We start from the raw sequence: 24,468 nt of genomic DNA, 5'->3' as shown, positions 1-24,468 counted from the left end.
TGTGATTTTTAACAAGTGCCGGAATTTGAACCACTGCTCTGGGGTGGTATGGTCCCTAAAAACTATCTTACCACCTATAGTTGCCGGAAAAATCTTGGTGCCAATTGTAGCAAATAGACTGTTGAAAACCTGTAGTGCTTTGAAGACCGTTTATGAATTGGCTTACTTGTTTATTGTTATCTCCTGTTGAAAAGCAAGCTCCACGTGGGTGGGTCATTATCTAGCTTGTTCACCACTGGTTCCTAGAATAGAGCTTGACACATAGAAGTGCTCAGTAAATATTTGTTGAATGAATGAATGATGAAACCCTTTTCCCACTGTGTTTACGTAATACTTGTCCCTTCTTTCCTCAGGTACTAAAGAAATAATTGGTTTCAGCTGTGCTGCTATAAATTTGAACAATCTGATAAAGTCCTTATTATTCCCCTCAGCTGATTGTAATTTTTTAATGTTCAAAAATTATGTTAATTCTCATATTTTATATATTTTTAATACTATCAAAGAAAGTAGTGGAAATTGGAAGGTGATGTAGAAGACTGCTTTTATGTCATTTCTCATTTTAGGCCCATGTGTCTTTAAGGAAAGGGCTAAGCTACAATTTGGTCATTCTCCAGGTCCAAGAGGAAATGGACTGTAGCAGTTGTGCCTTTGTAGAGCAGATGTTTTGGTTGGAAAGGCTATCAACCATCTGACTCATAATAAATCCTCAATTCCAGTAAATTCCCAGTTTTCAATTACAGTAGGTAGGATGCAGGAAAACAATGCCTTCAGTGACGGGATCTTTGAACTCCACATATTACCACTGTTCCCAGTGCGTCGCTGTGTGCGAGAGGATGAAGTGCTAGGGGCGGTTAGAGCAGTTCCAGGAATAGTCCGGTCAGTTGGTGTTTTTAAGAGAGACCAGTTGGAGGTAAACCGAAGCCACTGACCTCCCTGACATAGTACTAAGGACAAGAAACATAACAACACTGAGTTTTCCTCTGTGTTCCTGTGTTAAAGTGACTTCTAAAGTACGTTGATTTGACTACTCTAGAAACAAGCCTACAGTTTGGTTTTGTTTTATTGGGAGAGTTTTCTTTTCTCTTTCACATAAAACTTTTAAAGTAATGATGTGATTCCATATGTGATATCTTGAGTTTTAGAATATTTGTTTTATGGGAAAATTTACTCAATACCTACAAGCTTCTCAAAATTCTACCAAGACCTTACATCCAGTGTTCCAGATGGGTAAATCAGAATTGCAGAAATGATATTACGCATAACATATTTTGTATTATGAGCTTCGTTGAGGGGATTCGTTACTGACTTAGTAAAGTGGTATTTTACGAGTTATTCTCCTCCCTCTGCCTTTGTCTCACAGTAGGTTTCTCCTGAACTATCACTGAAGTTAGAACAATACTGTTATCTTCACAGATAGTTGGACAATTGAAGATTCCATAGCATCTTTAGGAAGCTGCTGTCCCATTTCTTTTAGTCAAGGGCCTGACTCTGATTTCTGAGAGCTTCTTAGGTCATCTCTTTGACCAAACGAAACATTAAAAGTTTGGGAGTGAGCAGTTCACTTGTGCAGAACTCCTAACATTTCTTGGGTTGGTCTTTGGCTTGCTTATCCAACATCAGATATTCAGAAGTAATACTACTTTATTTCTGTGTCATTTGTTCTATTTTGAGCTTCATAAAGGATTGTTACATACTCAGTAAACTCATTTCACACAGTACCTCTTCTGAGTCACATTTGTAATTCTTCAGAACTGTTGTAGCATCTCTCCAGTGATGAAAACAGGGGTGTGGGAGAGTCATGGCAGGAGGTAAGAGACAGGAGACTGTGACCACAGCAAGAAGGGGAGAAGGCAGAGGTAGTTCGTTCTCTAAGGACAGGTCTCGTTCACTGTCTGTTGCCCCCCACACTGCATAGCATGCCGCCTTGTACATAGCAAGCTGTTGGATAGCAGTGGGGAAAGCATGGGTCATGAGTTCGAGTGTGGCCTGTAGCTGTCCACTGGGTGCGCTGGCCCTGGGGTTTCCGAGGTGGTGCAGGCCAAGGTCAGCCCCCACCTGTGTTTTTCCCAGGGCCACCCTGCCTGAGTTATAAAGCAATATGAGAAGGCTGCTACTTGTGCTAGGCTTGGAGAATCCCAGGAGAAGCCAAGCTGTGAATCTAGGTTGGCTGCTGCTAGTGCTGGGTCTGGGGCTCAGTGAGACCAGCTGTTGCTGGCTTGGTAGGATTTGGGAAGTTGTGAAGCTTGAGCCGTGACCAGCCACTCACATGGAAAAGGAGCTTGGGAGGCCCCATAATTGGGTGGAGCAGCATCTCTGGGGATTTCCAAGGCGAGTCAAACAGTGTTCGCCAGGTTGATGGAGTCTCAGATGTGGCGCCAGCTTGTCGGCTCTGTGGGGGGAAGGTTTAGAAAAGGGACAGTGACCTCTGCTCACCTTGATGCCAGACACTTCAATCTCTCCCTTTATGCCACTGGTGCCTTTCAAGCTGCCACCCTGGTGCTGGAGCTCAGAGGCAGTGAGTCTGAGTAGGTGAGCCTGTGTGGGGGTTCCAGCAGTTTCTTCCAATGACTCAATCCCTGCTGGTTTTTCCAGTTAGAAGTTGTGCAGACTTATATCCTTGGCACTGGAACTCTCGGCTGGGGCTCCTTGCTCCTAATATATCCCTTCTGAATTTTTATCCACCATACGTGTGTGAGGGGCCAGCCCATTCTGCATCTGCACCCCCTCTTACCCATCTGGATGGATGTAGTTTCTTTAATTCTGTAGTTGTCAGACTTCCATTCATCTTGGTTTCTAATGGTTCTGAGTGATGGGTTTTCTATACTTTAGTTGTAATTTCAATGTGGTAGTGTTAAGAGGTAAGCCATGCCTGCCTATGCCACCATCTTGACCGGAAGTTCTTGTTTATTTTTTCCTACTCAACTGTGAAGGTTTTGAGGGCATGTGTCTCTAGTGCTTTCGAGGTGGTGCCTAACTCACAGTGGGACATTTACATGTTGTAGAATCAGTGAATGATTGAATCCTGAGGTCAGCCCCCCAGAGTATCCGCAGTAGGTAAGGAGAATGGAAGTAACTGAAAACAGAAGAAAATTAAAACATCTGCAACACATGTTGCCCGGGCTGCATAGGCAGCATGGGTCCAGCTATGCTTTATCTGGGCAAAAGCCCATTTTAGTTTTTAGAGACATTGGGAAGGTTTTTTTTGCTGTTGTATTATTTTTTAACATGGTTTGTTTTTTAGACGAACTATGCACGAACATAGTTTGTGCATCCTGCTTTGGATTGTTATACAGGTTTTCTTGTATACTTACGAACATTTGATTCCGTAATAGACCCAAGAAACTCAAGAATCAGAAGGGCTCAACCTAGTTTGCTGTCTTAATTATGTTTTTCATGCTTATTTAGTATAAACTTTTTTCAGTAAGTTGAATTCACATTCCAATGTGAACTAGAAATGTTAAGCTGTTAATAGCTTCTCTGGAGGATCACAGTTTGCTAGGAGGCTTCAGTACTTTCATCATCATTAATGCATCGTGAAATGTCACAGGTTCTGATCGTAAGTGCAAAACTGCAAATGTTCGTCAATTGGTCTATCTTAAACTTCTCATTAGTTTAGAAATTAAAGAACTATTCACTAACCTAAGTCAGTGATAAAGTCTAACTCAATTTATAGTTCTAAATCTGGCCGTCAGCAGTTCTATACTTAGTAAAGTTCTAAATAACAAAGCCACCCACTCAATAGTTATGCTAAGTCCAACATTTATAATTTTTCATTTTTTGGAGCTTTTAATACAATATGTTCTTTCTCATATGACTCCTACTCTTCATAACTCCCTCCTCTTTGGATATTACATTTCCTTTTTGATTCACACAGACCTCATTTAGTAAGTGGCAAAGAGTTTTCCAAGCAAATTTGGATGTAGCAGAATGATGTAGTGAAAAAAGGCTTTGATGCGGGAATCAGCAGTCATGGGTTTGGGTTTCAGCCCTGTGACTAATTAGCCATACAAATTAGACAAATCACTTCCCTTATCTCAGTCTTTCCATCTGTAAACCTGTGAAGTGTGGGTGTTGGAGTCAGTGGTCACAGACTTTATTTTTAATATGCTGGAAACCTTTATACAAATAAAATCTTTCTCCCAGTGCCCAGTATACAAAACAGAATAGTGGCTGCTCTGAGACACATACTCTTAAGGTACACATGATCCCCAGTTTTCCTCGGAACACAGGCGACAGCCACGGGACCAGATCTGTGAGGGGTCTTTTCTACCTTTAACCGTCTCTGATTTTATTTACCCTCATACATATTACAATTATGGCACATTTTCGCCATTGCCATTGACCCAAATGGGCATAGTCTCAGCTCTCTCCACCTGCCCCCTTCCCCTGGCTTCTCCATAGCATACTGATGTGGCCAGTTGTAAGAATATTTGAGAATATTTCATTGTACTTTTCAGCTTCTGCCATGATTTGTTCCTCCATTTTTGGCATATGCCGTAGACACTTATTTTTAAATCATAATCTCTAAGATACCTTGTACTGCCTTCACCCAGTGGAATCATCACAGTTCGTCTGCGTTCTCCTCCTGTTTAATCACGGGATGGATATCTCAGTCCACTGCTTTTCAGGCTTTGTTTCATCTTTGGATCCATTTGCTTTTCCTTAAGTGCTAGTTCTGTAACTTTAAGTGCTTCTGAAACTTTAATGTACATACAAATCACGTTAAGTATCCCGCAGGTGAAGCCGCTGCTGGTCTGAGTAGCAAGGCTCCATTCATTCAGGCTTCAGCAGCATGCTGTTCACAAATGTTATGCCACATTTGCAGTTCTGACCCGGCATTTGTCCCCTTTCTCTATGCATTTTGAACTGGATAGTCTGAAATATGTAAGAGGTAGAACATTCTTCACTGGAAAACATCCAAATCTTGGTTTTTAACACCATGGAGGCTGAGAAAGCCAGATCCTCCTTCTCTACCTTTTGCCACTTTGAGAAGTATTGTATTTTCGTCTTGGGATACCTATTACTTCCCTGCTTGCTTTATCTCCTCTCTTGTAAAAGCCTAATGCCAGGAAAGAGTCCGATAAATTTATCCTCAACACAGAAACAGCTGATGAATTTGTCAGCCTTTCCTTGTAGGGCTTTTGACAGTTAATCACATACAGTCTTATAGGGTCTCTTACTGAAGAGAAGAAAATAACTTTCCTCACCTTCATGTGTTCACATCTGCCTTTTTGAGCAAGAGCCTGTTTTTTGCCATTTTTTTCTCATGTGTCTATCAGAGTGTCTTGCCCATGGCAGGTAAATCATGAACGGGTGTTGACTTAGGGACAGGACATGGTGTGTTGTTTGGAAATTTATTAGAAGTGGCAAAAAAATTGCTCTTGCCTTTCTGTAAGTTAGGGTTTGATCTCTTGGCTTTCGAACTTGAGTTTTTCTTTTATATTGATCCCGAGGGATAATGGAGGGATAAATTTGGGCTCATTCTGCCCACATTTACACTGATTTATACTGGAAATCAGGCTACTAATTACATAGACCTCTGTTGTTTCTGTTAGGGAAGTCTGCTTGTGGAACCACTCTGGATCCACTGGCAAGCCTACGTGGCCCTTCTTTCATACAAGTATTGTTCATCAGGTATTTATTGGGTGGCTTTTTTAAATCCTCGCCTGAGGATATGTTTATTGATTTTAGAGAGAGTGGAAGAAGAGGGAGAGGGAGGGAGGGGAGGGTGGAGGGAGAAGGAGGGTGGGTGGGGGGATAGGGAGGGAGAGAGAGAGAGAGAGAGAAACATCAATCAATTGCCCCCCATATGGCCCCCTACTGCAGAGCGAACCCACAACCTAGGTATGTGCCCTGACTGGGGATCAAACCCACAACCTTTTGGTGTACAGCATGACACTCCAACCAACTGAGCCACCTGGCCAGGTGTTGGGTGCCTATTTGTGTGGTAGGCATCATACTGGGCACTGGGAATACAAAAATGAATTGAACATAGGCATCGCTCTTAAGGAACCTGTCAATCAGTTAAATAAGATCATATGTGTAAATAACTTTAAATCACAAAAGAAACAATGACATGTCACCATATAAAGGGTGCAACTAAAGACCTGTAGAATTTCAGAGGAGAAACCACTACATCAGAGGGTGGGATCAAGGATGTCTTGTGAGAGGACATGGAGTCTTACTTGGACCTTAAAGAAGGTAGAATTGGGAGTTGTGGCGGTAGGGGAGGCAGGGCCAGAAGAAGGCATTCAGGACTGAGAGGCAGAGTGGACATGATGGAGGGACCGGTTCAGTGTGGGCACCTGCTGCAGTTCGGGTGTGTCAGCCAGGGGAGAAAAGGGCTTAGAAAGATGCCTTGGAGGGGCTTGAATACCAGGCCACTGCAGACAGCGGAGGGCCTTTGGAGCTGGGAGAAAGATGCAGTATTCACTCTGCTTCGCAGAGCTAATTTTCTGCACGGAAACCATCCCTCCAGCCACTTCCAGAGGGATATGGCTCCAAGCCTCTCATTTTTTCCAGTGCTCCTAACTATCTACCTGGTAGGTTCTGCAGATAACATCAAATATGCAAATCAGAAGTCCCAGATTACTTCAAGGAGAGAGTGTCTAGTAGGCTCCATTCTCTGTTTTAACACCTGTGGTTTGTGATTGTCTCCACTTAATGAGGATGTGGTGCCAGGTGGTTGAAATAACTTGGAAGTAACCAATTGCCTAGTTGTCATGGGCACCAGGAACTTTGAGCCAAGTGACTTGCTGGTGGGTGGGTGGGTGGGTGTAAAGGTGTTATGAGCTTCTAGGGTGCCTTTCCCTTCTCCCTTACAGACAGAACCCACCTGGGAAGAATCTCTAAACCCCACAATACAAAGCACCCTGCAGAGGAAAGGTTAAGGTGGAGCTTTACTAGTGGGAAGAATAGCATGGTAATGGGGATGGTGTCAGACCGAGTCCTGGAAGAGTGAGAGAAGTGAGGCTGACATTTACTGAACGCTTCCTTCATGCCTCTTTCTGTGCTCAGCACTGTCACGTACACTTGCCAAAGCTGTGCAAGCCTGTTGCTTTCCATAAGGCCCACATTTAGCATATCATATGGAAAAACCAAAAACATGTAAACTCTTTGCAAAAAAAAAAATCACTTCCACAGCTAGGAGATACCATTTTTATACAGTTTTTAAGTTGCATTACAAACTTGCAAAACATTTCATGTACTCATATGGCATACTGCTGTGGAATTTTCTGCTTTTAGCATTGGCACCTCTACTAACTTTTTGTTCACTGGGTGAGGTTTACAGGGGGCTCTAGAGCAGAGAGTGCAAGGTGTTCGTCCAAGACCCGGGCCGGTTGCTGTGCTGTTTCAGGCTCACCTGGATGGGAAGCAGCAAGTCCTGGGAAATAGCCCAGCTGCAGCCAGAGCCTGGAGCAGCAGGCAGATTACTCCAGCAAAGGTTGTTGCTTCTGCCATCTTTACCCTAACAACCCTTTCTAGGTTCTGATTAGGGCCTGACATTGTGTAGTGTGTAACAAGTATTCAAATAACCCAGCAATGAAAGTTTCCCTTTAGCACGGAATTCTGCACATTTGGGTTTTCATCTATATTAGTTTAATAATTTACAAGAGAAAATGTTGGTTATAAGTGAAGGAAAACCACTTCAAACCATCTTAAGCATATGGGCAGTTTATTAGCTTTCCAGAGCCAGGAGAAGATTGAATCGCCAAACCACAGTAGAAGCAGGGCGCAGTTGGCCCAGGAACCACGGGGACTAAGGGTGTGAATGGTGCCAGGACTCTGCTCTCATCTCTGCTTCTGTCAGCGTGTCGGCTTTATTCTCTCACAGCACAGCCTGGCCCCTTCCATGTGTGGGAAACGTGACTGCTGACGCTTTCTTTTGCCTCTGCAGAGGGACTGGCTTTACTAGACTTTTGAGTTCACAAATCTTGAAGAAAAAAAACCCCCAGCCTCTCCCTGGACCCAAAGCTGTTCCCAAGGGGTAGGAACAGGTAGCTCGGTCAGGAGCTCTAAGGACTGGGCCCTAGCGGTGGGGACTGAAGGAGAAAGGAGCTCCCCAGAAGAGAGGGGGGCAGGCAAGCAGTAGCACAATGACCACTGTATCAGCTGCCACTTTAGAGCTGTCATTTTCTGTCCCTTACAAAGGGCTATGTAAAATGTTCATGTGAAAGCTTTAGCTGCCTTTTCTTTCAGTTTTGGAGATGTACTGGAGATGTGATAAATGGTGTTCATATTTTTTCTGAATGGGCTGACGTAAACTTCACGATAGTTTTAATTTGTTTTGTTAGGCTATTGGATAAAAGTCTGGCGCAAGGCTTACATCAGTAGGTGTGCATAGAATCACAACCCAGAGACGTCTGCAGATGTGGTTCGGTATGATTTGTGAAGCAGCTGCAAAGGTGGATGCTTACTTAACTAAGTCAGCTTCTCATTGGACTCATGAAGAACACAATGTCAGGGCAACAGAGAAACCTCACACGCCAGACTCTTTCCCTAAAAACTCTGGTGAGTTTTTAGAGAAGGTGGCAGAAGCAAGAAACCATTGTTTGCTTCCAGCGAGGACCCTGGCTGTACTGCCAAGGCTCCCCTTCCGCACCCCGTCTTCCGCCCGCCGGAGAAAAGGCTCCATTTCACACACCTTTAGAGTAGTGCCGTGACTATTCAAAGAAAGTTGGTGGTTCTGTAGGCTCTGTCTGATCGGCACAAGAACTGAGGGGACAGTATTTGACCAGTGAAACCTTGATCACCATTATTTAAAAAGAGCCAGGATTTTTCCTCCCAAAGTTTATTTGCACAACATGTGTTTCAATTTAACTCTATAAACAGAAGCTATAACCAGCATATTAGGGTAAGGACAGCTTCACAAGCAGATTCCTGCATCAGCGAGAGCAGTGAAGTGGTCTTTCTTTATGAAAATAATAAGGTATAAATTTTTTAAAAACCCTAACACCATGCTGTATCATGGCATCTAGTAGTAATGGACTCAAGATGTTACTTCTGGAAAACACGGGTAGGTGACAAAGGCTCGATCCCGGTGTCCTGGACTCACCCCAGCTATTTCAGGCACACTGCAGTTATCCTTTCCTGACCTGACAATCAGCTCTTCTTATGTCACTGAGTGTAGTTAGTTAATCACAGAACATGCCTAACCATATATGGTCGGAGGAGGGTTGATTTACGGCTCCGAGCTCCACAGCCCTCACCAGTGTTCTTCGAGAAGCCATCTTCTTCCCACAGCTGAGTTGCTATCAAGATGGCAAAGGAATGCATTTTATTGGCACAGTGGCCTTTGTAGCTTCTAGTTTATATATGCTTAAGTATTTGAATTTCTTGCTTCATAGTTTCTAAAAGTAAATTAAAACACATAAAGCATACACTTCTCAGTTTGTTTTGAATACTCATTATGTGTCTGGTGTAGGTGGGAGAGTCTATTTTGAGTAAAAAGGGAATAAGAAATGGTTTCTTAGGTTGCTCATGGTGTTTTGGAGCACACAGGATTTAGACACTACATGGAGAACAAGTAAATGTATGGAAGCCCTTTGCTATCTTTCTGGCACTGTGGCTTTCCAAGTTTTTTAAACCTTTCTCTGAGCGTTGATACTGAGTCTCTTCTATGTGCTGGTTTAGCATGCATGATTAAGAGTCCAGGTTCTCAGTCAGTATACCTGGGTTCAAAACTCATCTTCCCATTAATCTCTTTCAGCCTCAGTTTCTTCAACTGTGAGTGTATAATAATAGTACCTGCCTTCTGAGGTTGTTACGATGCCTGTATGAGATAATGCGTTTCAGCACAAGGCAAAGTGACTGCCGAGTGAACACTGTTATCACGTCAGCTGTTGTCATCACACATAGGAGGAAGTAAAAGATCTCTACCCTGCCCTCAAGAAATCTGCCATCTATTTGCAATATAAAATATATGAGGTCTGTCCAGAAGGTACACAGCCCTGCAGAATGAAAAATAGAGACATTTACTGAAGAAGCTACAAGATACAAGAAACATTGTACATTGGACAGTGATGCCTTGGTACCCTTCAAACACAGCAGCTTGGGACCTCACACATTTCTCTCAATTGCCGTCAGCTGCCTATAGTATTTTCCTGAATCTCATTGACAGTCTGAAATTTCTTTGCTTTCAAAGGTGATTTTAGTTTTGGGAAAAGCCAGAAGTCACAGAGCACCAAGACTGAGCTGTAGGGGGCTGAGTCACCTGGTTGATTTAATGTTTCACAAAATAATTGTACAAGACGTGATGCATGAGCAGGCACGTTGTTGTGATGAAGCTGCCAGTCACCAGTTGCCCATAGCTGCAGCCTTCTGAATCATCTGAGTAGTGGAGGAATGTTCAAGCTTAACATAATCATTTGACGCAGACTTATTTTTCTACTTGCTCAGTCATTTTGAATGTGACGGCCACACAGTACACATGCTCACTCAAAGGCCTCCTACTGCCCCCAGTGACTAGTGCAGTGAAGTTGTCATTGTTCATGTATGCACTTTCCAGTCCACTCCCCTTGGCTGCTAGGTTACATCATTGTCGTGCAAACCATTCTTGGTATATTAACAATGGCTGGACTTTTCCCGGACAGACCTCATATACTGCATAAGCAGCTTGGGGAATTCATGAAGCAACGCGGTGAAACTACCAAGGGCAGACATGGATTTCTTAGGCATATAGGCATCTTAATAGAACAAGTGAATTTGCAATCAGAGTTAAAGAAATTAAAACCACAGCCAATTAAGAAAAGGAGAGAGCGAGCTTCTTGATGAGGGGAATGGAAAGTATAAATGCATTTAGTCAAGATTTAGTAAAATACATGGGGAGTGACCCAACTTGTCTGGACCAGGCAAAGAGAATCTTTTTACTCCCATTCCCATTCGGGGAAACCAAATCAGAAGTAACTCTCTTACATGGTATCTTCATACGAGATACCAAAATATCAAATGGATTCTTAGCAAGGACTCAGTTTGTGGTAGAGACAGGCTGTTCCCAGGCCCTCAGGAACCTGCCCAGGGCTGCAACTACCTGCCGCGTGGACCGAAGAAGGCTGCGGGCTGGGAGCCACAGCATCAGGCAAAAGAGCCAGACGGGCCCATTTACTGCTTTTCCTCAGCTGTTTGGCTCAACTTCCTCACTCTTGCATTTGCCTTACTTTCTGACGATGCCGCTTTCCCTAGCACTTGGAAGTTTCCCGGCCCTTTGACGAAGAGGAAATGACCTGATTTCCAGAATAACTGGTGTTATTATCGGGCAGATACTCCGTAACAGTGAGAACAAGGTCTTATTTTACACACATCATTTTCCTTTTTCTTCAGTATTTCTTCAGCTTATATTTAATTCCACTCCTAGAATATTTATTGACATGTCTTTTTAAAAATTTATATTTATTTATTGATTTTTTTTTGAGAGAGAGAGACATCAGTTTGCTTTTCCACTTATTTATGCATTCATTGGTTGATTCTTGGATGTGCCCTGACTGGGGATTGAACCCACATGTTGGTGTATTGGGTGATGCTCTAACCAACTGAGCTACCCAGCCAGGTCTTTCACTGACATGTCTTAATGCCAGTAGAATTCAAACTTACATTTTGATTGGGGCTGCTTGTGTTGATACGTAACACAGTGAGTCAAGGATTTTTTTTTCTTAAATCTTAAATCTCCTGCCTTAAGTAGTGAGAGGCTGCTGCTGAGTCACCATAAGGCTGTCTTGGACCACCATCTTTAAACTTCCATTCCTTCCTCACTCCTCATCCCCTTTCCTTGCTTTATTTTTTTCCTCCATAACATTTGTAACATACTGTATATACTTTACTTACTTTGTTAAATGCATGAATTGAGTAGCAACATGAGAGTCTTGTTCTCTTAAAAGAATCTTGACTTTGAAAAATGTAAGTTTAAGTAGTTTGATGATGAATCTAGGTTATCAAAATCCTGGGCCTGCGTAAGTACAAACCACACTTAGCACAAGTTTAAAAAAAATGCTGTTTTGGAGATTATAATTCGCCTACAGCTTTTGAAAAACTCAGAGCCTTTATATAATGAGGTGCTTGCCAGACTAGTTTTTTGTCGCCCCGGGAGTCATGATTAATCCTGGGTCTCATTTAATGCCATTTCAAATGTAACTCAAAATGGTTCTTTCTTGATTTTTGACATATTGTGTGATAGCTTCTTTATAATTTTTATATCTATAAACTGGTTGTGCTGGTAATGGTTATAGCTTCGTTGTAGGCCTTTTTGAATTGAGAAATACAGTGGTCTTTGTACAGTCTTCCTATGTGACTTGTGGTTTGTAATATTTATTGTTCAGCTAATGTCTATCAGCATTTGGTTAATTGGTAATTGGTACCTATATTGACACTCAACATACAAGGTCTTGTTTAGTGACTCACTTGTTGTCCTCACTTGGAAAATTAACGTACCAAAGGGGTACAGCATAATGAGTAACTGTACTGTGTTCACTTTCATTTCCAAAGCTGGTTGTTGGAGGGTCTTCTGTACCCTTTTGACACTTAAAAAAGCTCCATTTGAGAATAGTTATATAAATAAACCATTATGACCTAAGCGAAATGGTAAATCTTGTTAGTACGTGTATCCTTTGCTTTTATGTGGTTCAGATTTGAAGTTGCTTTAATAAAACCTTAGTTACATATTGAAGGAACTAGAAAGATAAATATTGGGAATTTCTCTAACTGAAAGACTTTAGTTAATTCCCATCATTTATTCAATTCTAATAGTCACTCCCGCATTAATTCATTTTATTTCAGTTTGCCATGTATGTACAATGTCCCAGGTGCTGGGGATGCAAAAAGGAATAGTAAAAGCTCCCAGACTGCAGGGAACTTACCATCAAGTTATCATTCACTATAGGCCATGGGAATTCCTTTCTGATATAGTCACATGCTGAGCCAAATCCACTGTTAAATCTTAGCAATAAATCGTGGCCATTATTGCCTCACTGTGTGTATGGCAGATAAAGGTGGTGGGCAGTACACTTTTTTAGCTTCAGTAGATCCGCCACCTTTTCCTCCATTTCAGCCCACTGCAGTTCCAAATGGTGCAGGAAGAAAGCCCTGAAAATGTACAATTGTACATTTTTAAATGTCCCCTACTACACTGTAACCACCTCCTGTTTTCCAAATGCTGCCATTAGTGGTTACAATAATCATCTGTAATGTTAGCTTCTAAGAACCATGGTACAAGAGCTTCTTTTATAATTTCCCAGATGGGAAGGAACACATGTACACGCCGGGTAGAGTTGCAGAAACTGGAAACAGCACTGTGTGGGTTTGTATTTTTGGAACTCTTTGGGCTTATTTAAGCACTCCAAGTCAAACTTGGGTATCCATTAGGAATCAAATACCAGTTCGGGGAAAACTCATGTGCCACTCCAAAGGGAATAAGTCATATTATGGTAGTTTTGAAAAGGAACTCCTGGAAACAACCATTTTTATACTGACTAATGTTTCATGTATACTTTTGGTAAGGTGTCAGGATAAATGCTGATTATAGAGACCAGGGTCACTCCATTTGTTTGGAGGACTGTCCCTAAGCATTTCTATTTTTGACTTAAATAATAGTGAAGTGAGAAGTTAAAAAGTAGAAACGAGATAGGCATATGGAATGAAGTTGCTCATGAAAAAGGTTTTCAGTGGCCCCTAGTTATTGCATTTCTCTTTAAACAGGGTTTTGTGACTTGTAGTCAAAGCCTTGACCTTTAACAAGGAAACTTAGCCTTTGGGGGAAGGTATCTGAAAATCAATGTTAGTTCTTTTTGTTATTGTCTTTCTCCATGTGACCAATCTAACTCCAAAGGGGACTACTTGTAAACTTAAATTATAAAATGAGTTTGTCCCTCTAAATGTAAATTTTTTCAAACTGAGCTTTAACCCTGATCTTAGATATTTTATGACTTGTCATATAATTATGTAGTTTCTATTTGTTACGGCCATATTTTTAAAGGCATCTATCCTCATTTTACAGGAAAGGATATTCTAGGATGAATACTGTATCATAGGTAAACTTAGACTCTCGATCTTGGCCCTCTTTTTAAAACCAGTAGTTCAGGGAACGTGGTGTGTTATTGGTGGGGGGAGAGAAGCATGGAGTCAGCGCTGAGTTTCTAGACATCTTTGGTGGCGGCAGCTTGTATAAAGCAGGTTCCCGAAAATAACTAGGTATGGAGAGTAAAGGTTAGGAATTAACATTAATTTGTCCACTAGTTTATTCATTTGCCAAATATTAAGTATTTTCCATGGTCCAGGTGCTACTGTACAAAGGGCTTTCTTTTACAAACTTCCTGTATTATACCAGCTAAAAATGTATTTCATAGCTATTCAAATGTCCATGTAAAAATAAAATTATAACAGTGTCAGATGAAAAACTAGGGAAATAGTTAAATAACCTCAGTTATTTTGACCAGATTTAACTCTATAGAGAAATCTAAATTTTCTCTGTATCAGAAAATTCCCAAAACAAAGTAAAACTTCAAAGCTAGACTGAAAGTATGTATAACATGTGAATAGACAAGCATTAATAAACCTAATAAATGGCAATAACAAAAAGTCTAAGAACCTGAAAGTGAAATGGGCAATGAATTTGATCAGAATATTTACAGAAGTGTAAATGACAGGTAAACCAGGTGAAAAGTTGCTCAGCTTTATCTGTTGAATCTAAATCCAGACACCATTTTTCAGCTCTCAGATTGCCAACATTAATTAAAAACCATGACAAAGCACTGTTACTTAGTTATTCAGGATGAGTGCAAACAGGCTCTTGTACTGATGAAAATTTATGGGTCCCAATGTGAATTGCTGTAAATTTTTAGAAAAGTAATCTATTAAGCTCTATTAAAAAGTAAAATGTTCAGAACATTTGACCGAACAAGCTCAGTTCTCATTTATTAAGAAAAGTAAGCCCCACTAGTAAAGGACATATATATGGATATTTATCGTAGCATGATCAAGTGGCTAAGAGCTGCAACCAACCTGAATGTCCGTGGCTAGGAGCATACTGTAGAGCATTGTGTGGCTGTTTAGAAAGGGATCAGTAGAGTGATGTGTATAATATGATTCCATTAGGGAAAACAAAACAGAAAGAAAGGTTAAAGAGTTATTTATATGCAAATGTATGTATGTATGTGTGTATGTTTTTATGAGCACAGAAAAAGCTGTTTGCCCTGGCTGGTGTAGTTCAGTGGATTGAGTGCTGGCCTGCAAACCAAAGGGTCACTAGTTCCATTCCCAGTCAGGACATGGGCCTGGGTTGCAGGCCAGGTCCACAGTTTGGGGTGTGCAAGAGGCAACCACACATTGATGTTTCTCTCCCTCTCTCCCTCTTTTCCCCTCTCTCCAAAAATAAATAAATAAAATCTTAAAAAAAAGAAAAAGAAAAAGAAGAAGCTGTTTGAGGCCACACACAGTTAATATTAGTTACCTTAAAAAGTGGGGGTGGAAAGACTTTTCCCTTATAAACTTCTCTATGATTTGACTTGTTACAAGCCTAAATTTTATAATGTGAAACCAAAAAACAATTGAAAAGTTCAGAAACAAAGAATGAAAAGGAGGAGGAAGTGGCCAAATTGACGGGAGAAGACCAGGAGAGTATAATTTCTTAGAAACCGGAAAAGGGAGGATCCCAGAGGAGAGAGATCGCCTGTGTCAAATACTGTTAGAGAGTAAGTAAAGTAAGGAGAGAGGAGCACTTGCTGTGTTGAGTGGATGTGCTCTGTGGGAGCCACCTTGGTGGCCGGGAGGGTCAGAGGCTTATGTGCGGGGCTAGGGGGTCCGTGGGAGGGGAGAGCATCTGGGAAGGGGAAGGGAGAAATGAGGGAATCCCGGGTGTTGTGAAGAGACAAGCATGGTTTTATTTCTATTTTTTAAGGTGGAAGAGATTTCTGTTGCTTGCCCCTTTGTGAACATGTCACACTTGTCCATCTTATAACCGCTATAAGGTAGAGCAGGGAGACTGATGGTGTTAATGCTGAGCAGGATGAGTGTGATGACAGCTGCCCAGGATGGCAGGAAGGATGGGGTGAAGTTAGTTTAGACAGAAGAAGGACATCACACCTGAGGCTGTCGATGTTCACAGGCAGTTATTCTGAGCTTCTAGGGACCCTTGTAGGATGGCTGCTCAGCCTATGAACTAATCCAGAAATACAGGCCAGTTCTTACCAGTCCCTGTGGGTGAAAGATGTGTAATCCTATTAAGTTTTTTTAAAAATTTATATTCCACTTGGAGTCACTACCCACCAACAATAAATTATTAAGGGTTAATAAAATTTGATGTTCACAAATTAAAAGCACACGCTACTAGAATTTATTCTAAATCAGTATTCTATTCAGAAGTCTGGCCAACCCCCGGAGCTCGGCAATAATTGTAAAGTATACACACAGTTGTAGGTCCCACAATTTTGACTCAGTGCATCATCAGTGTTGGCTTGAGTTGGTTATGGCATTCGATTATTGCCGTTCTTGCCTTTTAATTATAAATTATAATTTATCATTACCAGTTTAATTTATTGTTGGTTGCTTAATTAACCACTCAGTGTTTCTTTCTCTTTTTTTAAGATTATGGTACTTGTCTAATGAAGTTTATTTTAAAATTTTTTAAGATTTTATTGATTTATTTTTAGAGAAAGGAGAAAGGAGGTAGAAAGAAAGGGAGAGAAATATCTATGTGTGAGAGAAACGTTGATCAGTTGCCTCTCACACACCCCAAACTGGGGACCTGGCTTGCAACCCAGGCATGTGCTCTGACCAGGAATCAAACCAGCGACCTTTTGGTCCACAGGCCTGCACTCAATCCACTGAGCCATACCAGCCAGGGCTCAGTGTTTCTTACTACATATTTGGATCAACAATATTTTTGTCTTATAATATTCTTACAAGTTGACTTTAGGATATGTATGTCTTATGGTTCTTATATGAAGCATCCATGATCATTTTGCTAAAGTACATGTGTATATAACCTCCTGTCATTTGCTTCTATGATGGCTCACTTCAAACTATCTTTGAAGCAAACTATCTTTGCTATGTTTCTTGGGAATTTTTACTATTTAAAATAACTTACAACATACTATCAATGAAGGTATAATAAAATTACTGGGTATTTTAAGATTTTTTGGTTGTCTTATTATAGAAATCATGTTTATAACTCATACTCTTTTTATAAAAATTAGAAGCAATTTATTAATATATAAATTATAAGTCATTATATATATGTATGTATATGTACTTCCAGCAACATGTGTACTGTCATTCGTTAATGATGTTTTTGTCTAATTTTTTGTTATCACCAGATTCACTTTTCCCCTCTTGGAGTGTGGGAACAAGTAGATAGGCGAGGGTCTTTTCCTCACCACAGTAGGCTTTGGTCAGAAAGTTTGGAAGCCATCACTCTACGGGAGTGAGTAGGTATGTGGCAAAGGAGGTACAGAGCTGCCAAATTCAAATACAGGTAACTCAGGCCTCCTAGCCCACATGACAGTGGACTGTGAGCTCGTCACCCAAAAGATATTACGAGAACAGCTACTGATGACATCGTATTTTTTACTTCCTGTTCAAGGATGTAAACGAAGACCCTGGAGAAGATGTGGCCCTTCTTTCCGTCAGTTTTGAGGATACCGAAGCCACTCAGGTGTACCCCAAGCTGTACTTGTCACCCCGAATTGAACAGTAAGTGTCAGTGTCATTAGTCTGCTGTGGCCCAGTGCTTCCCCTTGTTGACCAAGCCTGCCTCGGTAGTTCTTTTGCCACTCTTGAAGTCTTACAGTGAGTTTCTGAATTGACTTTTGTTCTCTTAAAAATGAATTAGGAGTTTAGATTACAGAGTAAATGCATTTAGTATTTGCCACTGCAATCTTTGGATGAGTCTTGGTTGTGTAATATGTGATGTGAATACTGTACCTTTGCAGAGAGATGAGTAGGCAGACTGAATCCGAAACTGTGACTCCTTCCAAATATTCCTTGGGTATGGATGGTTACGGCTTAAGGGGGACTGCGGAACAACAGCCTACCCAATTTCTTAATATATTCCTAACTAGTATAGCTATTTTTAAAAATGTAACTTGTCTCCTGAAAATATTAAGCAAATACTTATTCAGAAGTTAGTACAGGTCTATTAAAAGCCAATAGCTTCAAAAGATGACATGTTTAAATTATTTTTCTGTGTCTAAATAGCTTTATGTAATTTTACACAGTATTTAGGCTACGTGGTACAAGTAGTTTGATGTCACATTTGGGTTAACCAAGTAACTTCACTCATTGGTAATGAATTCTACCAGGACTAGCCTCACAATGTGCTTATTGTTGGTTAAAATGCTTTAGTAGCTTATTTTACTTCAAAGGAAGCTGAAGTTCATTGAAAATAGATTGCAACCAGATTTGCTTGGGAACTTTGGACAGATTTTTCATCAGCAGAGAGAGTTTTTACTGCCTCTGATTGAAGTGTGGTATTAAAATTCTCTGTAAGTCATAGTTCGGGGTTGGCTGGTTTTTGTCTGTGAGATGTGGTCACCATTCAGCATGCATATACTCAGCCATCTTCACCCCCTCCGACCTGAGCTGCTCTAAGTCATGAACCGTGGACATACCATCTTGCACACTGAGAGGACATGGCTGTTTACGCTCAAATATGGAAGATTATGAGCACCAATAGTCTGTAGACATGCTCTCTTTTATTTATGTAGCCCTGGCAGCACCTAGGACAGGATTTTGCCATAGCAGGTGCTCAATGACTATTTTAATTTTTAATTTAAAATACTAACACATACCAGTAAGAGATCAAAGAGTGCTGGAGGCATTACAGGGAAGTGGTAACAAGTCAGGTTCTGTAACAAGCACATCTGGTTTAAACCCGGGTTCTGCAACAGCAGTTGGCAAAATATTTAACATCTTTGAACTTGTTTTCTCATCCGTAAAATAGGGATAATAGTACCTATTTTATAGCGTTGTTTTGAGGATTATATTAAATACTGTTCATAAAGCATTAATTAATTGCAGGGCCTGGCTGGCATTATAGCAAGGAGTAGCTGTTAATGTTACTATTAGTGATAGAGTTCATAGGGGAAGAAAGAGTGAGTGAGTGGTTGGCAGGACAGGTGGAGCAGGAAAAGAGGACGGGTAAATAAGTGACTAGATGCTAGTCCTAGAGTAGCCACTCGGTATGTGCATAATGAGTTAGGAAGGCATATTGGTGATGTGCAAAGAGAGATGTTAATGAGACAATCCCAGGAAGTAGGTAATAAGAATCTATCAGGTAAGCTGCAGTCAAGAATTTGCCAGCTCTGAAAAACAATTTTTCCAGCCCAACCCCCACACTATTTTTCCCAGAAGTTACTGCATCTAGTTTGCAAATAAGCTTGCTAACAAAATATTCCTCCCTCCAAAATCTAAGGTGTGATGTGAAAAATTAATAGTGCAGGATATATTTTAAGTTGTTGCCTATTTCTAAAATGCAGCTTTCTCCATTTTCCTTCACATTCATTTTAGGTTGAAGAACTGGCCACAGTGCACCTTTCCAGATCAGTTTCTCATTTTTCCTCCCGTAGTCTGTCCTTCAGCCAGACTCTCTCACTTGAAGTTTTCTTAATTCTCCTGTACTCTTCTTCTGTGCTTTTGCTAAAGCTGTCGTACCCTTGTAAAATGCCCATCTCTAATGCCCTCTTCCTGCTGAAATGTCACACATTTTCTAAGGCCTTATTCAAATGCCATCTCTACCAATCATTTCCTTAAGCACAATTAGCCTAGCCTTTCCCTAAATTCTTATAAGACTGAATTTGTATTACTCTTATTATCTGCTCACCATAGATTTAGTTATGATGTGCATTTTCTTTCATCCTTTATTAAATTGCAAGCTACTCAGGGGCAAGGAACAAGTCTTTTCATTCCTTTAATAGCCTGAGTGGCAGTGTTCTAGGTCAGTAAGTAATTCTTACAAGAAAATTTGAAAATGCTGCATTGAAAGCTATTATATTTTTCCTTGTTAGTAAAAATTTATTTAGTAGAACTGTATTTGTATTAACGACCCCCCACCACCACCGCCACTTGCATCCTTGAGTAGAAGTTGTACAAATGAGGTTTCAGAGAAAGGTTAAAATGGAAAGTGGCCAAATTGTGTTATAACTTTCCAAGGGCTTACATATTTGCTAAAGTTATTAATATCTTTGGTTAACTTTTACAGAGATCAGATTAGAACGGAAGTAATGCCACTTCAGTAAGGCAAAGGTCATAGGAAAGATACTAAGAGCTGTGTGAAGCAGGGTCGGCACTGTCTCTGATCCTGTGGTAAGCTCTCATTTCTTTTCTGTGTTTCATTCTGTCCTGTCAACTTTTAGCCATCCAAGCCTTGACTATAGACTCAGACTTGGAGAGTTCTTTCAGGAGTCATGGAGAAAGCATCCCATGTGGACCCGCCCAAAGCCGATGCCAGACGCTTGCCCTAGCTGAGGCTTGTACTCTTTTTGGCTTCTGCCGTGGCTCTTTCTAGGAAGTCCTAAGCCCCATGCAGTGGATTTGACAGGCAGAGGCCTAAGCGAGGCCAATAGCCTGAGCCCACATGAGCTAAATATTGATGAGTAAAGGCTTGCATTCTCACCGTCTGCTCTCCATGAGCATGGAAGGATATCTTGAGCCTGGGAGAGACCCCATTTCAGTATAGCTCCTCTCTGTCTGGCCCAGCTTGACCGTGCAGTGGGCAAAGATGTTATGCTCACGTTAACTAGTCTTAGAAATAGGGAGAGGCTACTTTGGACTCTCGGCCTTCTTCACATGTAGGAAAAGAGATCAATTTGTTGTACCCTAAAGATTTCTAGGGACATGGATACCAAATGTCTCCAAATTAGACATTCCCCACTTACAGGAACATCTGTCAGAGACATTGGGTAAAAAACTCCCCAGTGTGTTGGAATTTATGGAGCTCTGAAATGCAATCCCACTTCAGAAGGCTCTCTGTTTACCCAGGGTCCTGGCACAGTTGTCTGGTGTCTCTGGCAGCCGGCTCACACGACTGCTCACCTTTGTGGGGCTCAGATGCGTGTTGCTTCCCGGTCTCCCACTGTGCGTGTATATGGCTTGCAAAGTAAATGCTTCTGAGAACCTCATGTTCTTCTCACACAGGGACATTTATGAAATGTGCGTATTTCAGACCCTATCTATCCATTTGTTTTCCAAGGGACCCAAATCAGTCAGTGAAATTAGTTTTCAAAAAGGATGAGGTATGCAAATCTAGTGGTCAGTTATGCAAGACTGACATTGGTTGGATATTAGCGTGGGGGGATCTAGTTTCCAAACCAGCTGTCTGTTTTTCCTGGCAGGAAAGGTGGGATTGTAAAGTTACGTCATCAGCGCTGGCACTAAGTGCCCCACCTTTCCCTCCTCCCCAGACGGTTGGCAGTTCCCGCAGTGACACCAGAGGTCACATGGGCTGCACAGTCCTCTTCCCTGAAATGTGTGGGCCCTTTTCTTGGCGTGAGCCGATCTGTGGGAGTGGTTTGAAGGGAACCAGCTCAGCGCTCTCTGTGCTGTTCCCACTCGGTGCATGAAAGAGGCCTTCAGCCCCTGAGGCAGACCAGGTGGCGTCTTTCACAAGTACAGAATTTGTTTTTAGAACTTTTTGTTGTTAAGTTGCAGTCCGCCTTAGAAATAAGGACTCAAATCTTACCAGCCCACAAATGCTTACCATTAATGAGGCCTGTGTGCCTGCACATTTGTACGTTTGTCCTGCCAGGCAACAAGACACGGTAAGTGATCACAGTGAGAAAAGGCCCTTTCCTAGGTGCTGTACAGGATAGCAAGATAGGCGCGATAAGGCCTGTGCCCTTAATTTGCTGGTAATAAGGGAAATAAGAACAAATATGGCAAGTTCCAACTTGTGTCTTAGTGGAGAAGGCACAGTAAGACTTGGCATCAGACTCTGTTCTTCCACTTATTGCCTGGCAGTCTTACTCAAGATATTTAACCTTTTTGATCTTCTGTAAAGGGGGATAAATCTTAAATTTCAGATCATCTATGCCAAGGCGAGGAGACGTATACATATCTCATATACATATGAGAAAGCCTCCACTGTAGTGTTTGGCACATGGGCGATGCTCAATACATCTTGAGTTAGATAAATACCTAGGAAAAGACTTACTGAGCATTGTACAAGTTCAAGGGAGGAGGAGGTCGTATTTCCATTTGATTTGGTGGAGAGGGGACTTAGGAAGGACTTGGGGAGCCTGGCTCTAACAATGGAATGTGGCTTTGCTAGAGATTAAACATGTGCTACTGTCATCATAATAAAAATACATTTGTTTAATAGTTTAAAGTGTTCAAACTGCTTTTCGCTTTGCCACCCCCCCATCAGACCCCCACGGTAGTAGTCCCGGCACGTGTCTCACCGCACACCTTCTTCCTGCAGCCTGGAACTCTCAGACCCTTCCTGGCCTCCTTTGCTGCGCCGCTTTCTCTTTGAACCCATCGAATTATGCTCAGTAATGTTTTCTGTGATTCCATCCCTAAGGTTCTTTCGTGGTCTTACCTCTCTGTGGAGGACCCCCATTCTAATCCCCATTTCTAATGCCATCTTTCCCTGTTTACAGGTCCGTTTTTCTAGCCACTTGATAGATGGGCCTGTCTGTGTGTTCAGAGACACTTCAAATTCAAAGTGTCTGGAACCAAACTCATCATTTCTCCAAAGTAAAATTTCTTTTTCTTAGGTGCCCAGGTGCCACATCCCAGACATTAGCCAACCGTTGTTTTGTACTAGAAATCTTCTCTCCCCAGTAGCTCTCACTTTTGTCATTCCTACTGTCATTTCCCAGTCAGCCCTTCAGTTGCCTTGTCTCCCGATGGCTTTTTAACTCTTCTTCCCATTTTAGTTTATCCAGCACAGAACTGTCGCCATCTTCCTGAAATCAGTTCTGGTCCTGTCATGTCCTCTCCTCGCTCAGCATCATCAGTGCCCCCTGCGACCACCTGAATTGAGTGCACATCCCTCAGCCTGGCGTTCGGAGTGTTTTCTGCTGCAGTCCTAGCGGGCCTTTCTCCTCCAGCCTGGGCTCTGTACATACCCTGTTGTTCAGCGAGACTGAGGTTTTTGGTGGTTTCCTGTGAACTCACTTTGTGTTTTTCTTACTCCCATACCTTTGTTTGGGCTGCTTCTTATACCAGAACACTGAATTTATTTCCCGCTCCCATAGTTGCTGTCAAAGTTCTGTCTGTCCTCTTTGATAATCTCAGTTACCTCCTCCTCCACGGAATGACCACTACCACCTGCCTGCCCAACAGGACTGCACTTTCCCCTCCTATGTTTGTGCCTCCGTTGTCATATCATTTCCCTGCACTATAAGCTCCTTAAGGGTGGGCCTCTGTTTCCATCAGCCGAGGACTGGTGAGCCGCAGCCCATCGTCTCCCAAGCTGGCCCTGCCCTTGGCCCTGCCTGAGCTCAGCCGCAGCACCCGCTGCTTGGTCTCCCCAGCGGGGCAGAAAGCTTTGAACCTGCCTGGGTCCTCCGCCTGCAAAGGCAGGGGGTCTGCATAGTCCTTTCTCATTGCTGTGCCTTGTGGCTAGCCAGCAGGCGTGTTTCCCTGTGGACCCCTGGTCATGTTTCTGAGAAATGGAGCTCTATTTCACAGGTGTGGTTTATCAGCTGAACCCCGGAGGTGCTAAACATGATTGTGACCTCATGTTAACCTCGCATCTACTCCTGTTGCGGCCTCTCCAGTCTCCCTCCCCCTCCCTTTACCCCACAGTGTGCTGCGCCACAGACACGGGCACTTAGAGCATTTGGATAACCTGGAATCCACAAAGGCAGGGATAAACGGCAACTTGACTAAAGGACTAGGGCAAGGGTACGGGGAGCTGAAAATTAATGTAGTGCTACACAGGATTATGGGTGAGATTTAATGAGATTATGGGTATTAAATCCAGAAAAATCAGATATAACAGATTTTTAAAGCAACGAGCAAATTCAATATTTTGTGATTTTATTAAAATTTAATACTGAATTCAACACCTGAACAGGATGGAAAATTTTCATTTTAGGTGTTCAAATATTTTTTAAGAATAATTAGAAAAATTATGTAAGTTAACACTGATAGATTGGAAAGAAAAGATAATTCTTGCCTTTTTAAAAAAACCTATATCAATTGTTTCAAGAAATGACACCCCAAATCTCCGAGGGTGGTTCTGTGTTAGAATTTAAGTAATGGAATATCATAGTAAACATGGTTTAATTTAGCATCACTCCTATTTACTTGAGTCACTGAGATAATCTTGTAATAAATACTGTGTCCTGGAGGGTCCCCCACTTTGATAAATATACACTTCTGAGTATGCTAAGACAACCAGCTGTCAGGAGAAGACGTGTATTTGGTTTTAGTGGAGAGAGCTATCTTAGCCTCTGGGGACTTGAAATGTTCATTTTCCTAGTCTGGGAGCAGGGCCAAAGGGGCTCTTCGTGACTTAGAATGGAATTTTGAAAAGTA

The 24,468-nt window shown here is 41.8% G+C and overlaps 1 protein-coding gene across 2 annotated transcripts in view; it reads left to right on the top strand.

The window, feature by feature from the left end:
- Positions 1–24,468, top strand: part of BABAM2 (BRISC and BRCA1 A complex member 2) — a 338,154-nt gene that overhangs the window by 156,456 nt on the left and 157,230 nt on the right. For both annotated transcript variants that reach the window (XM_045844469.1, XM_045844467.1), the window contains one exon: positions 17,567–17,676. In XM_045844469.1, coding sequence (XP_045700425.1) covers positions 17,567–17,676 — 110 coding nt within the window. The remainder of the gene's footprint in view (positions 1–17,566; positions 17,677–24,468) is intronic.

Source organism: Phyllostomus hastatus, unplaced genomic scaffold, assembly GCF_019186645.2.
Source record: "Phyllostomus hastatus isolate PE091 unplaced genomic scaffold, TTU_PhHast_1.1 phas_contig_402, whole genome shotgun sequence".
Lineage (NCBI taxonomy): Eukaryota > Metazoa > Chordata > Mammalia > Chiroptera > Phyllostomidae > Phyllostomus > Phyllostomus hastatus.
This window is presented reverse-complemented; position numbering and strand designations above follow the sequence as displayed.